This window comes from Drosophila yakuba, chromosome 2R (genome assembly GCF_016746365.2).
Source record: "Drosophila yakuba strain Tai18E2 chromosome 2R, Prin_Dyak_Tai18E2_2.1, whole genome shotgun sequence".
NCBI lineage: Eukaryota > Metazoa > Arthropoda > Insecta > Diptera > Drosophilidae > Drosophila > Drosophila yakuba.
This window is the reverse complement of record NC_052528.2, coordinates 20,065,104-20,080,986: the sequence shown is the minus strand read 5'-3', so window position 1 is coordinate 20,080,986 and position 15,883 is coordinate 20,065,104. Positions and strand designations below refer to the sequence as shown.

Sequence of the window (15,883 nt, the reverse complement as noted above, 5' to 3'; positions counted from 1 at the left end):
GCAACTGAAGTTGGAGCTCCACACAAATATTTTTGGGTGGCTGGCGGGCCCTACTTCTCCACATTCTAAATTTAGCCCTTAGACGGCTGACGATCGCAGACGCGTGTCTGAGTTTGGAGTTAGGGCATCACATTGTCTATTTATAGGTCATCTAGGAAATGGTTCGATCCGGCGGAACCAGCGGAACAGATGTTTCAGTTCTACTTTCAGTTGGCTACTTCTGCAGTCACAATGCGTCTATTTTCGTATCTATTTCCTTTGCAGAGTTCAATGCTCCGGGTGCTTTGAGCTGGGGAAAGCGACGCATTCGACGAAATCGAAGATCCCGAGGAGTCGTGTAATGTAATAAATCAACTTCATTACTGCCTCACAAATGTCGAAGGGGGCGTGGCAGGGGCGAACAAGTGCGAATCATTAACTCGATGTCTCGAAGTTCACGTTTCACAGGTTCGCATGTGCGAAGGTAGCGTTGACAACCGACACGCGCAGTTTTCACATTTTCCCCCAGCATTTTCCGCCCATCTCCGGCGTAGTTATAGAAATATACTTGGCTGCTGCATTCAAGCGAGATGTAAATTATGCAAAATAACGACGTCAAAGTTTCAATATAATGAAGCCAACGGACTGGCGGGGTTTGGTAGCTGGGGGGGCTCACAGGTTGGGAAATATTATAGTCTGAAATTTCATCCCTAATGTTTCTATGCCATTAAGCCAAATAGAAAACGAAAAGCAACTTATGTGCCAGAATGTAATACCTTTAGAACCACAGATGCATGAGGGTGAACTTAAAGTCCCATTTCATGCACGTATTTAAATTTTAAATGGTTTTGAAAGTTTGCGAAATATTACTAAAGTGTTTAATTGAATTGCTACTGGATTTAAAAACTCTAAGGGTTCTTTAAATAAGTTGATTGCTAGCAGTTACAACTTTTTCCCTTTTGCTTAGTTATCGCCGGACCAACACTCAATCACTGACCCAAGCCCCGAAGACATAAAAATCAAATCGAAGCCGTCGCCATAAACAATTATGAACTTTGTTGCACATTGTTGTCCACACATGGCCACACGGATCCTGCTCCTTGTCGTCGCCTTGGTTACATTGTAAAACGTTTTATTGTCGCCGCCATCTGGCGACGATTTGTTGGCAGCAGCCACCCACTGAAACCAGCGAAGCCACCAGAGGTGCCAATATGTCCTTTTTGTTTGCTGAAAATAACACCCCTAATATATCCTTACTATAGAAGGAAATGTGCTTTAGATTGACTAATTAAAATCCAACTATAATTACTCTCGGGTTAGAAGTACTTAATACTTAAATCCTTTTTATATAAAATAAAATTATAAATGAGCTCAATAAATAGAAATATTTAACAAGTAATTACATATCTTATTTTATTTGAAAGCTTGTTTGCTCATCACTGCTGCTGAAGCCACCCTAAAAATTGGATTCCAAGGTGTAAGCCGGCGGCACGACGACAACTGTTATGCTTATCGGATGCTTTCTGAATAAGAATAAGAATTCGGATGCGGATGTGGATGTGGACGGGACTGGAGTGCGGATTCCAGGAGCTGCGGCAAATTGCTGCTGATTGTCAGGTTCAGGCGACGCTGCGTAAATAACTGAAAGCGGGCCGAGGTGCCAACTGCCTTTGAGCCGGGCCCAAAAGTTTGGCCAAGCACATTAGACGGGGATGGCCAAACTTCGCACCGATTAACTTGGCAGTCCAATGAAAAGGGCAGTTGCCAGTTGGCAGTCGACAGTCGGATGATGATGATGGTGATGGTGATGGTGAAAATCTTATCGCCGCACAAGAACCCGTTTCGTTTTAGTGCCGCAATCAGCGCTGTTCACTTGCAATGGCCGTGGCAGGACAAATATTTTACTTTTACTCTTTCGCGTCCGCTTCGAGATTCATTTTTTTCTTTTTGTATTTTTTGTATACCGTCTCCGTTTCTGACTTTAACTTTCCAGCCCCCACTCCCCGCAAAGTTGAGCCCTCTAATGCGCTGCAAAAGTGTGCCAAAGACGCTGACAGCGAAATCAAACACAAGGCGGTTGGAGTGGGCAGTGTACATACATACATACATATATACGGCCAGGCAGCGGGGAAGGTCCTGCAGAAGATCCTGCAGAAGGTCCGAGGAAAGGATGCACAAAGTTAAAATTAAATTAGCGTTTTTTCGAGCTAAGCAGGGTAGCAGGGCGCTGAGGGTTTGGGTCATTCTGGGCCACGGAATGAAGTGCAAGGGCATTTGATTCGCTGGGGAATGCGGGGTATCTCTGGGTCGAATCCGAGTGCTGTCCGCTAACAAGGTATTCGCATCCTAGTGCCGCTGTCTGTCACTGGCTGCTACTTAGCCAAATTAAAATTTCAGAGCATTTATGCGCTGCCACATGTGGGGTCTCGTGATTTAGAAGCCACTCTAAGGTAATTCATCTAATATAATTTTTAAAATTGTAATACTTATTGCATTTTGGGTGTATTGTACAACAAGCATTCTTCAGGATGCAGAACATCTTATCATAAATTTTATATAATACCAAATTAATTGTGTTACAAAGAAATTTTGTCTGGGAATCATATATACACAATGTACATATTTTTAAAATTTTATTTACCTTTTGAATATTTATAGAGCATTGATTCTGCGACTAGCGGATTAAACAGTTTCGCTTCCGTTTCGCTGTTAGTGTCCTTTTAGCGCTTCGCATTTATGCTTGTTTAAGCAAACGCCGTGTTATCGTCCGGATCCGGATTCGTGTCCGGATCCGTGTCCGTGTCCGGGTCCGTGTCCGAGTCCAGTCGAAAGGATAATGCGCGTAATTGTTGTCCGTGCCCGGCTGTTGGCGCTGAAGGAGCGCCTCTATTTGCATGGAACGCATTAAAAGTCGCTGGCGCAGCGCCGTGGCAATTCAATTTAAACGAGTGGCATAAGCACAATCTGGCAAACTCGGATTACCACTAATGCCGCACGTATGCATAGATATATACATACATACATACGATTCTATCTGGAATCCAGAGTATAGTGCATATATGCCAATGCTCCGGGAATGACTTTATCGGTACTCAATGGCTCAATTGTTGGACCAGCCTCGGTGACTTTCGCTCTTAGCCCTCTCGACACATATTCGCATATCCGCACATCCGCATAGCCACATCCGCAGCTGTCAGTGGAGCCAACAGCAAGGGCACTTCGAGTGCAGTCAGTTCAGGTCGAGTGGTCATTAAGCGGGATCGATGGGTTGGCATATGGTCACCGCTGCTTGAAGTGCTCGAAGTAAGTAGTATTCAGTAAAAGGACGTACAAGGTATTGGTGCAATTATGTGTCCACGATTTGATTTAATTATACTACTTCAAGTATATTCACATACTCAACATTTTAATAATTATTCATATTTTATCCCACCATATCCGTTTCAATAGTACGTTTGAGCTCAGAAAAATGTATGTAGAAATCTATGGAATGCTTGGGTTTTGATAGTTATTGTGCTTGGACCTTAAAGATTTATCTTTTATATTTAACATCACATTCATGCAAAATTGGCCAGAGAACAGACTAGTGCTGAGTATGGATTAAACTTCCATTAGGAAGTGTCCTTTGTTTGCTAGAAGTTAAAGCCCAGACACAAGAAGATTTGGCTTCGCTTCAATTCACTTCACCCGAGTTTGGCTGCGAAATTGGCATATAAGTGGTTGAGCGACTAACAGGGAATATCAAAAATATTGCCATAAAATATGCCAAGACAAGCGCCGCAGCCCCATTCCCATCCGCATACACATCCGCATCCGCATACACATCCGTATCTACATCCGCACGCTGGAACCACAAGCAGTGCAGATACGAGTTTCAGCGTCTTGACAGCCAGCGATTGACATGGAACAGAGTTGGGGGATGGGGCACTAAACTGGGGTTCCGTTGGAGACAAGGTAATGAAAAATATTTCCATATTGCAAATAAAGTCAGTTTGCCAACGTGGCAACCCTAAAACCTATTTCTTAACCCTTGTCGACAGGCCGCAGGACGAAGAACGTAAAACGAAGGACAAGGGACGTGGAGTGGCCCTCCTTTACCTGCTGCTGCTTCTCCTGCTGCTGCCGTTCGTTGGCTTTTGTTTTGGCAGCCTGGCATATTTCAATTTGGGACTCAGGACGACGGGGCCCGAAGTTTATGCAAATTCATTTCAAGTTTCCTGACGCAACAGCATTATTAAGCGCAGGACTGGCGACCTCCGACCTCCGACCTGCCAACCTGCCGACCTGCAACCTCCGGCCACGACGATGATGATGCCGATGATGGAGATGTTGCACTTGTGCACACGTACACATATATAAGGTACATACTTACTTACTTGTTGACCTGCTGCCTGGCTGTGTGCCAGTACGCAGTTGTTGTCCGCAAGTGTCGGCATCTGTATTATTACAATTATTACGTTGATGTGCACGGCTTCCCTTTGTAGCGGTTGCTTCACGTGTGTTTGCCTGTTTGCGGTTGGCAGTCAGTTGCTGCACTCGAGTCCAGCACGGCGTATACGCAATTAGCCATATTGGTCAATATTATGCCAAGTTACGCGCAATTTCGCGGTCCTGGCCATCATTAGCTTTGTGCACAGTAGCACAGTAGGCAGCGCAGTGCAGTGAGCTCAGTGCCATCAAATATGTGCTTATCCAGCGGATATGTATTGGCCCAAGGGAATGATCCGGGCGCTGTAAATTTGCCACTCGCTTCGATTCTATATATTTTTTTTTTAATTAAGTTTGGAGCTGGCAAAGTTTTGCCTTGGCTTAAACAATGGACGGCCACTCGAGACTTGTTTTCTTTGTTGGCAGCCACCCTGCCAGCCAAGCAGTGCATAACTTGATTAAATTTCACTCCTTCCCGGCGACTGCAGCCATAAACCACGCTCGTTTAATTTCAATCCAAAGTCTAAGCAGTAACAAGAGCCAATTCAATAAAAATTAAAAAGGAAAGCTACCATGGTGGGTGGGGGGTGGCTTAGCGAATGAAAGGGATGAAGCAATCACAGGAAAGCGGCAAATAAACTTGAAGAAAATTAAAAGTGGCAGCCAAGAGAAGCAGACGAAGCACACTGAAGTTGCCATCCAACTTTGATGGAGGCAGCCCCAGGATGGGCAAAGGACCACGGCCTCGATAGCAAAATGAGAGGGGGTTGAAGAATGGGGCTTGGGGGGCAGAGGTTCCGGAAACGTATCGACTTAATTGAACAAATCGCAGTAAACGAGCCGTAAATTTTTAATATGTTTCGGTTTGCGTAAATAAAAGCTGACGCAAACTTCCTTTTTGCCTTGCCAAAGGACTACCGCAAACGAACGGATAAGAGATCGAGTCCGACTTCGTTTAGGTAATCGATTGCGTCAGTGAAGCCTGGCGAAATTAATAAATCAAATAAACGCCGAGTGGCAGTGGCAACGGGCCGAGGTAAGCTCATTCAATTAGCAACTAGCTCCTGCTCCAGGCTCACTTAATTACTTCTGACGTCTGCTGACTGATTAAAACACAAGGCTCGGGCTAGGAAAAACACAGCATTACCCGGATTCGGACCCGGACCCGGACCCGGACACTACGGACACTCCTACTTTAAGCTTTGACATTTCGGCATTAGCCGGAGGGGCAGGAACAATATTTTCTTTGCCCAGTCTAGCGCAAGTCGATGTGTCTGGGCTGCTGGTTTATTTGCCTTGGATTTTTCCTTTTCTGCCTGGAACTCAAGTGTTAATCCAGCCAGCTGGCCAGACATCCGGCTAACCGGAATGCTGTTTTTGTTTTCAGACATCACTCCTCCACTCTTCTCCTGGCATTATAGACATCTTTAGGCACTGCCACTGGCTACTGGCTATAGGCTAATCCCGCAGAATCTGAACAACGTGATCTCGCATTGATCTCGCGTGATCCCGCAAAAAAAATGTGGCACAAGATATATGCATCTCACACATGTGGAAAAAGTAGAAAGGAAAATGTAACCGAAGCGTAAAAAATGCCCGACAGCGAGTGCGGGTCGAATTGTCATTGTAATAGTAATTTATTGTTTGCAAAACTTTGCCAGCAGCTCGCACATGTCGACACCAGCGGGTGGAGGCAATGCTGAGCAAAAGCAATGCTGAGATGGAGAAAAATGGCTGTGGGACAGCGTTTGACATTTGACATATGCGAGTCGTTTGACATACAAGCAAATTACATGGAACTATTTGTCTTGTCGGCTAAATCGCATAAGCTGCGAGCGGAATCCGGAATCCGGAATCCGTAATGCGGCCACATAGCCAAAACCGAGCTGAGATCCTGCATCTTTGCACGGCAAAACACATTGAGTGGCATACGGGCCGGATGAGTAATGTTGCAAGTGTTATTCGAGGCGTTTGGGCAGTGTAAGTGTTTTACGAGGCGTATGAGCAATGTGCTTAATGCTTATGGCACCCACTATCGGCCACTCGGCACTGGCAATTCATAATTAACCAGCAGTCTGCTGTGTGCCGCACACGGGGCGTATGAGCGATGCGTTGCACTTGGCCGACCAAGCAAAGTCATTCAAAATGTCCAGCACATTTTGCCGGCGCAACTTTTCCCATTGTTTGGATGTTTTCGTTTTTGTTGTGCTGCATTTTGCATTTTGCATTAAGTTAAATGTTTTAATTAAAATGGGCAAACTTTTCCAATTACGGGGTGGACCGCATAAAAATTATCAATTCAAAAGCAGTGGTCTTATTTTCGCTCTACATTTTTTCTTTCGACAGCACATTACGCTAAATGTGCCTTTTTGGTCACTGTGACTGCGACTGTGACTGCTTTGCCGGCTGTCACAATTCGCGTCACTGTGAAGTTCCTTATTGCGAGAGGCAAATTAATTAGGTGCAAGAGTGTTGGCAAAACTTTCATAAACTCGGTAAGTCTGCTAATTGCATCAGAGAGCGTGTTTAACTTTCGAAAACTGTAACTTAAACGAGGCTAATTAGTTGAAGCACAGCCATCTTAAAGCTCGCAGTAAATTCCGAACTGGGTAAGGAAACTGCATCGATAATAATAATAAAAATAATAATAATGATAATGATTAAGAAAGGCATGTGCATGGCTGGGCATTCATAACAGAGCTGGAAAAAGGTCCTTCCTGTTTCGTCCTGCACTTCGCTCACCTGGCGCAGAGATTAAGTTTATGTGGCGCCGTGTCGTCCATGTGATTAAGTCTCGGCCGCACTGCAAATTGCTGGAGGAAGCCGTGCGCTTTCGTTGCAATTAAGCCGCAGCTGCCACATAATGATAAAAAGAGGGACCTCCTGGCATAAAGGAGTGGCGACTGGCGACGGAGGAGGGGAGCACACTGTGATGGACTGCGTTTTAAGCCAGCCTGCGAGCCTGGCAGCCCCAACAAATCCACTCTCTTACTAGTTACGGCCAAGATTGCCGGCAGTTCCCCGGAGGCTTTATTTTCTTTTTATTTTGCATGTGGCACAAGGACACTTTTGGCTTTCTAACTGGGTTACCGTCCATCGTTGTGGCTCGTGAAAATTAAAGCCATCATCGTGGCACCAGTCCTCGACTCAATTGTCAGGCATTAAGGCAATGTTGCCAACTTTTGATTGCTTCGCAGTGCCAGGCAGTTGCAGCTAGCATATGTGCAGTCGAAAGTTTTTAATAAGCAGCCAAGTTGGTGGCACATTTTCGCCTGCATTGCGATGCCAATGCCCACGCACCTGAGCCATCCGCAATGGCCTGGCCTTAATAATAATTAGCACTTCAGCTAGCAGCTCCCGCTGCTGGCCATTTGGCATTCCGGCCGGAATGCCGGAGTGGTCAAGAGCCATCCTGCATTGCAGTTCTGGCCGTGACGTGGCACGGAATGTGTTATATATAGTACTCCTCGTACTGGGTGAAATCTGCGCCTGTGTTTCAAGATTTCGCTGCCCATTTATCAACCAAGAATGCGCTGAAAGTTTTCTCATCCCTTCTCCACTATAATTTTTTTTTTCCATTTTTTTGGTTTTTTTTGATTTTTTCCCCGCTTGCAGTGAATTCTTTTTATGCTGCTCGGTTATTTTTTTTGTGCACTTTTTGGTGGGCAAATGGTAACGGGTTTTAACGGATTTGGCTTGGGGAAAAGGCAGCGCATTGCACAATTTTAGAGAGATGCCTTTTTCGGTTCGCTTTGGTGGCAGCAACGTGCAGATTTATTGCATTCAACTTTCGTGTGACTTTCACAACAAACTTTTATGTCTTGAAACTTTTCAAGTTTACTTAAGCAACAAAACTTTGTCCTCGCCCATTCAGATTTTTCCCATTCTCGTCGAATTTATTGCCAAAAACACAGCCATCCAAGCTTAAGCGTAGCCCAAAATGAAGTGTTCGTAATATGCCATGAATTATGCGCATTAAATTTTCCAGTGTGTGCCATAAAAGTTTGCGGTTTTTCCGCTGACTCCCGCTGATTCCCGCTAATGAGGCGATGATGCGTGTGGAGTACGTCTGCATCCGGCGGAAATGGGTCTCTCGATTGTCATCGTAAATCATTCGATTGGCAAGGCGAAATATCGATTTAGTGTGACTGCTACAACGGGCATAGCTCGCAAACTCGCAAAGCTCGCATTAGAATTATTAAAATTCCTGCTGTGGTTTCTCCTTTTTTTTTCCACATGCCACACACACAAAACCCACAACCACTCCGTGCCGAAGTATCATGTATAGGTATGGCTTTCACTTGGCTGACTGTGCCATTTGGCAAATTAAAAATATTGCCACAGGGACGGAAGGGGCACGCTACTCGACAGGCAAAAAAACAAAAAAAAAACCTTGCAAAAAGAAGATGAAGAAATAATAAAAACGTAACCAGAGTGGAAGTGGCAGCCACAACAGTGGCAACAAAAAGGAGCAAACATACCATATTTATGCCAAACAAAATCAATATCGAAAGTGGCACACAAAATTGCCGTAAAGCAGAAAGCACAAATTTCAGAGCAGGGCAGTCGGATATTTGAAATATTAGCCAGGCCCAAATATTTTCGCGGTGCTCCATATTAACCAGCATTCGATTCATATCTCCTATGCACAGTCAGCAAATGAGAAATTTAATGCAAGTTGTAACTTAAATATAATATAATATAATGTACTTAAGCAAATTAAATTCGTTTGTCCTTTCCACGTGAGATCAATCAGCCAACTTAATTGTGAATCACATCGATACAGAACATTGAAGTCTGTTGCCAAAGTAACTGCCAAGCCATTTAAATGCAGGAAATTGAATTTTGAAAGGCTCCCATCGAACGCTGGATGGATGCTGGGATGCTGCTGATGTGAATGATACGAATCTGTGGCAACAACTTGTTGTTGGAGTCGGGAGCGGTCCTTCAGTGGCTTCGTCCTTTTCAATTAGGAGCTCCCATCTCGACAATTTCCCGTTCGTTTGCAGCACGGCGGAAATTATGGCACGCCCATTTTAATCATTCGCCATTTCCGGCGCACAAATACACCGTCGAATATGTCGAGCGAAACTAACGAATCTCCGGATCTCCTGGATCTCGATCTGCTGAGCTGGCAAAGTTACGAGGGCAATTTGGGCATCCCACCTGGCTGACTGGCTGGCTGGCTGCTGGGTTAGTTGGTTGGTCAAAAACGCAGGCAGGCCAGGGATTTGGCCTCTTTCAGGACGGCGCTAATTGCACTTCTTAACAGGGCGAAGGTGGCCGAAATGGAGGTTAGTCGAAACTGAAGGGGGGCGGAGTGCGACAAATTCCGTGGGCACAGAAACCACGCAAAATTTATGGTTTCAATTAAAAGTTTCACCATTTCCGTTCATTTGCGGCACAAACAAGCAGCCAGCGGCAAGTGGCAAGTGGCAGCCAGCCCCACTTGGAAGGTTAAGAGGGAAGCCGATGGGGAACGCAATACGGTAATGAGCCTGGACAAAAGCGAGCCCCAAAAAACTTGTTACTTTTGCAGCTCAGCGCTTAGGAAATGGACAAAGTTTTGACCATCCGGTCGGCAATAAAAATGTGAATTATGAGAAATTTCTAGCTGCAATTTACGGCTTTGTGCCAAAAAATACAGCTCATCAATCGGTTAGTTTTTTCCTTTTTTAAACCGATAGTACTCGTACTATGTAGAATGTAAATAAAAGCCGCAGTGAATTTGGCAATATAATATTTATTTATATTTTATTTACCGAAAGATCCTCTTCGAAACTGGATCTTCGGAGGACTGCGTACCGTGTAGGTGTTTACCACCATAAGAATCCAGTCAATAAAGCTTGATATCCGGGTATAAACTCCTCCATTGCGGCAATCCGCACTTCCAAAACTTGTGATACCAAGTTGCACGTATCGCAGAGACCCCTCCATATTCATCTGATGAACCAACGGACCTCCAGAGTCACCCTCACAGGTGTCCCCGTCCGGATGTCCTGCGCAGATCTGGCTCTCGAGTAAGTTCATCCCAAATAAATTATAACACTCGGTTGCATTCAGTTCGTTCAACTCTATGGTTTTCAGCACGCTCGATACTTTCTCGTTTTTCGTTCTTCCCCAACCGGCAGCCCGAAAGGTTTTGACATTGGGCACTTTTGTGGGATCCGTGATGATGCACACGGGTCTGATGAAAGCTTTGTGAGATAACTTGTTAGAAAATCTTTTTAAACAAAACAATGGCTTTGACTAAAATTACCATTGAACTGCACCTCTGGTTGTATTCGAAGTAGCCCTATATCGTTACTGTAATCATAAGTTTTGAAGTTCTTGTTCCGAAAGGCCTTGGTCACTGCATAATACCTTGCTGTACTATGTTCTCCTAGACGCACGCCACTAGAACAAACAAAATTTTATATAAGAAATGTTTTTTATTCTGTTTTGATGTTGAAAAGGACTCACAGTGTGTGGTCTCTTGCGATGCAATGGGCAGCACTCAAAACGAACTCTTCAGAAAAGAGTGACAGAAAGAGTGAAATGAAAGCTGAACTGAACTAATGTATTTGTCTTACGTTTGTGAATGAGAGTTCCCCCGCATACGAGCTCAACTAGATCCTCATTATTATATTTGAATACATATGCCATCCAAGGATTATTTATGATTTCACCATTCTGACCATTCATTATTCTGTATGTAATGCCAGGGTAGCCGCAATACGACTCAAGGAACTGTGACATAGCCCCTTGCCAGAGCAACATGATATTGATCGTGAAAAAACCCAACTGGATGGCCAGCATTACTTATCTCGCTTAAAACACGGATGGTACTGCTGGCACTTTCATTGAGCTCATTGAAAATACCCTCGCATTCAGCTGCTTATAGAGTATAGTATAGAAGTAGCTGACACTTATTTTATAAAAAGTATAAAAATATATGTATTTTGATAATGTGTACTCTTTGTAATCGAGCTCAGTGCATGTATGTGTGTGTCTGAAAATGCTCGGATGTGTAAGCACTGTTTGTCATATCGTCACTAATTGAAGTGCAAATATTGATGAGTGCCTAGCAAGTGCAAACGCGCTTCGCTAATTTGCACAATTCTCGCGTTCCGCCGCATAATGCGCCGCAAAGTATGCCACGCCAAGTCAATGCCACGCCTGGCAAACCACCCGCCCACATTCAACATTCCACCGCCCACCGCCAATGTGCCACGCCCACTGACTGAGAAGCAGATACGAATGCAGCTGCAGAGATCCAGAACAGCCAACAGAATTGCGATGGGCGACAAACAGACTAAATGCTGGCACAGCCAGACTCAGCGGAATTTCAAATTTATTCAAATCAACTCGTTCGAGGGGCGGAAAAGGGTGAGGGCGGTAGCGGGGCAATGAGCAACGGCAACCGAATGAATCATTCAATTAGGCATCAAATATTTACAGCAGACGTTTAAATATTGCGACAGACAGATCAAGTCGGCTTGATATGCCCGCAAAATCTCGAGCTCCAACTCCGGCTGAGCTGAGCTGAGTTCAGTTGAGATTTCGAGATTTCCTCGAGAACTTTTCTAATTGGCCGCTAAGTGCGTTCGTTGGCCCTTGAGCTCTGTCTTCCCCATTTTCCAGGACTCGACTCGCTGTAACTGGAGCAAATCGGGGGTAAAGAAGACAGCTGCATTTTGACGAGGGCACCGAGAGTTCAATATGCACACAGCATAAATAAGCAAATAACTTGCCATTGTTTCCCCCTCGATTTTCCAGCCCAAAGGCAGTTGCAGTCCCAGTTTTTGTCTCGATTCTCTGGTCTGGAATAGTTTTCTTTTAGATTTATGAGTTTCTCCAATACAAAATAGTTGTATGAATTCCCCTCCCCTGTGTGTATATATGTGTGCGCTTGTGCGCTTGTTCAATTCAAATAGTTTGATTACAAAAGTTTTTCCATTGAACATTGCTGGCATTCGAGCAGGTGGAAATGCTGTTTTGCATGGAGACTGCTCTTTCAGCATTTCTCTTTTTGGGTTGAAAATATTAATTTAATAGGAGGAATAAAGTGGAAAACGCGCTCTCCTATTTCTGCACATTTGTGTAATTTAATTGGATTTGATTTGCAAACATTTTACAGGCAGGCAGGCAACCAGTCAACGTGGCCACGCCAAGTTGTCGCTCAAGAACTTGAGCACTCCAAATATTTTCATAATTTTTATCACGATTGTAATTCTCGCCGAAAAGTTTTTGCATTCCCAAAGTTGCGCTGGGCCAACTTTCGTGCCCGAGAAAACTTTTGCCTGCTGACAATGAGCTCACAACAGATTTCTGAGTTAATTTCCAGCATCATTTTGGCTCTTCATCCGCTCCCAATTCCATTCGCCGATGCTGTTGCCATTGCTGCTGCTGCTGCGCTTTGTATTGTGTGCAAGTTTGTAGGCAATAACAATAACAATTGCCAGAACACGCTGCACGCAATGTTAATAAGCCAAATTATAGAGCCGCAGAATGGGCTGAATGCCCCACGTTGGGCGCCAGCTAATTGGTGCTTAACGCGGATACTTACGAGCAAAGTTGGCTTTAAGCCGCCGCGCCTTATCAATGTCGGCCCAAATGGATCTCGCTGACAGACAGCAGAACAATGCCATTAATCAAGCGCCCTCAAGGTGCTCGCTCAGGTTCTGGCTTTCAGTCCCGTTTTCTTTTTTTTTTGTGCTCTACTACTCACCGAAATCCCCAACTCACATGTCACATGCATGGGTTTGGGGCCCGATTCGATTCCGCCCACTTTGGATACCGCATGAAGCGACAGTTTTTCCTGCTCCTCGCTTTTCACTTCCAACTAAAAAAACAGAAAAGAAGCAAAAAGAGGGAAGTCCAGCAGCGGCGGCAGGACTTTCCCCGCCCCTTTGGACCCACAAGTGCTGACAGCGATAAATTCTAATGCCGGGTCAGCACTGCCAGCGACCACGCCTTCGATTCCAGGGCGCGTATGTGAGTGTGGGCGTAGTTGACCAAAGCATGAAAAATGCTTTCGTTTCCTTTGGTTTTTTCCTGCTCCTTGTTTTGCCGGAGAAATGAATGAAGAAAGGAAGTTAACTGGCATTTGGTTTTTGTTTGCCAAGGAAATATTTTTAGCACGTGTTTGGTCAATTCCTCCTCCTTCAAGACCCACCCACACAACCACCCACTTACAAGCCAGCCACATTTGTCACTTTAAATGCAATTTGACTTGTGCCCAATGCGCATAAGTTTTCCCAGACTTTTTTTCTCGACCGCCATCCCATAGCCATTTCTGTAGCATTTTCCTAAGGCATTCTCCCGGCAATTTGTCGTGTCTTGTTTGGGCCAGCACATGGGCAACTTGGAAAGGAGCGGCTAACAGGGAAAATAGGTAGCCATGCACTGGGGAGCGCTTAGAGAAGAGCTCAGCAGAATCAATTTTAAAGTGCTTCTCCGGAAGCCTGCGCAGATATTTATTGTCTGCCCTGGAATTGCGACAATTGTCGACATACCGAGTCCGGCGGGTCGAACACTTTTCAATCTGCATACAAAATCAGCGGCGCTGACAGTGGCCAAGCCAATTATTCCAATAGTTCCCAATAGTTATTCCCTCTAGTTTCATGTTCTTCAAAGGCAGCTCAATCACTTCATTTGATTTCTATGTCTACAAAAAAGGAAAGGAAACGCGTTTTATCATTGTGTTATGAGTATGTATCTCTAAAGTATTTGAACTCCAATCCTAGCAATCCATCCCCTGTGAACCCATAACTAATTGCCACCTGATGAGCAATGAACTCGACTGTTAAGCTGTCGATTGGCGAAAAGAAAGAGCTTAAGTTATTTAAATACGCACTGAACTGGCAGCAAATTACCCCAGCCCATGTGCAACGCTTGTGGCTTCATTAGGTTGCGTCGTTGAACGTAGCTGTATCTTGGGTGTTCAATGAGCCGGAAATGTCTTCATTATGATTGCATATGACCCCGGCTAGTGAGAGCGGGGGGAGGGTGGTGAGCGGAAACGGAAGCGCCAAACTTCATTTGTTGTCTGGCTGCTGTTTTTGCTGTTGCTTTTGCCACCGCTTTTGCTGTTTACCAGAAGTGCGTACGAGCGTGGCAATTCGCTGAGCGCACAATCTCAGCCAGCCATGGGGGCGTATGAGTGATGGCGGCAGTCATGCAAACTGACAGTTTATTTACCCAACGCCATCATTACCGGGGCCAGTCAATGTTTGCCGCAGGAGTCAGGCAGTCAGGGAGTCATGTGTGTCGGCTGAAATTATCGCACGGTATGAAAAAATGACTGTGATTTATGCAATTATGTTAACAAAATATTTACTTGCCCACAATTGATGGGCAATCCCTTTTATGCCCCACTGCCAGGATAACCATTAGAAAGACATTAGCTGGCAGCCCCTCTCAATACTCAATCTTGTGAGTTGCACGCAACGCAAAGCCACAAAAAAAAAAAATATAAAAAAAACAAAACCAGCTTAGCTTTATGGGGTCGGATCATCCGCTCGCCTTTGTGGTCAGGAGCTAGTTGGCCATAATGAACTCCCCTCGGCGGATCAGCTTCGGCAGCACAGCCGCAAAATGGAAAAGGGGGGAAAAACTTTGTCGTGCTTATGAGTGAGTGCTAGAGCCCCAGTTTCAGTTACAGTTTTTCCGACAATCCCCTGGTCCCGGTGCCCGGGTATTGATGCCACTTCACATCGACTTGTCAGGAACAGCCGCTGGCAAGTTTTGTGATGTGTCAGCCGGTGGAGGGGGAAACTGGACAGGAGGGTACACGGGGACGTATACGTACAATCTAATAAACGAGCTGGCGAAAAAGAATAACAAACTTTCACTGACCTTTTGTGGGCTTGGGGTATGAACTCTGATGAAAAATCTACCCGTACCTTTCGAAGGACCTTCAGCCCACTCACACACGCAAATTGAAATGAATAATAGAACGCTGTGAGCCAAGAAAAACAACCCAAATGAGACCCATTGTTGGTATTTGGCCGGGATGCCTTTGTTCTGCCCAGTATCCCTGGGGTGTGCGTGATGCAGGGCAAACAAACAAAGTGAGAAAAAGTTGACACATTCACTTACCAGATTAAAATGGAGCCAAGGCCACACCGGGGAAAAAACGAGCTGATAGAGTGGGCAAAAAATGGCAAATGCATTAAGGCATCCATATTTATATCAAATCGTTTTTAGTCTGCACTAAGAAGTCCCAAGGGCTTGGATTTCTCGTTAATAAAAGTGCCTAAAAGAATGTAGTGAAAATGAAAAGTCTCTTTCTTTTACTAAAATACCAATAACACAAAGTTCGCATAAACAAATCATTTAATCAGTTTTTCTCTCTGTAGAAACAGCACCTAGATATTAAGGAAAATCGAAAAGCCCAAAAACACACACCTGTGTGGAAAATGGCTTTTATCAAATGAGGCGGCTCCAAAAGATGGATAGAGACCGATGCCTTTGATTTATGGCCGCAAAGTAG

The 15,883-nt window shown here is 44.8% G+C and overlaps 1 protein-coding gene across 2 annotated transcripts; it reads right to left on the bottom strand.

Moving 5' to 3' along the window:
- Window positions 1-10,140: 10,140 nt before the first annotated feature.
- LOC120321070 (spaetzle-processing enzyme) lies at window positions 10,141-11,230 on the bottom strand. 2 transcript variants are annotated; one of them, XM_039372396.1, is made up of 4 exons: window positions 10,980-11,230; window positions 10,870-10,915; window positions 10,667-10,803; window positions 10,141-10,604 (listed from the first exon to the last, which is right to left on the bottom strand). In XM_039372396.1, the coding sequence occupies exons 1-4, from the start codon at window positions 11,203-11,205 to the stop codon at window positions 10,162-10,164; spliced, it is 852 nt and encodes a 283-aa protein (XP_039228330.1). In that variant the 5' UTR covers window positions 11,206-11,230; the 3' UTR covers window positions 10,141-10,161. The 2 variants fall into 2 exon arrangements, with proteins under 2 accessions (XP_039228330.1, XP_039228331.1); XM_039372397.1 differs by lacking the exon at window positions 10,870-10,915 and having other exon boundaries at window positions 10,980-11,154.
- Window positions 11,231-15,883: the final 4,653 nt, after the last annotated feature.

Excerpts from the sequence above, each read along its gene's own strand:
- LOC120321070 (XM_039372396.1), bottom strand. The coding sequence starts at position 11,205 with ATGCTGGCCATCCAGTTGGGTTTTTTCACGATCAATATCATGTTGCTC. Across the intron at positions 10,916-10,979 it reads GGGAACTCTCATTCACAAAC|AGTTCGTTTTGAGTGCTGCC; the intron begins GTAAGACAAATA and ends TCTTTTCTGAAG. Across the intron at positions 10,804-10,869 it reads ATCGCAAGAGACCACACACT|TGGCGTGCGTCTAGGAGAAC; the intron begins GTGAGTCCTTTT and ends TGTTTGTTCTAG.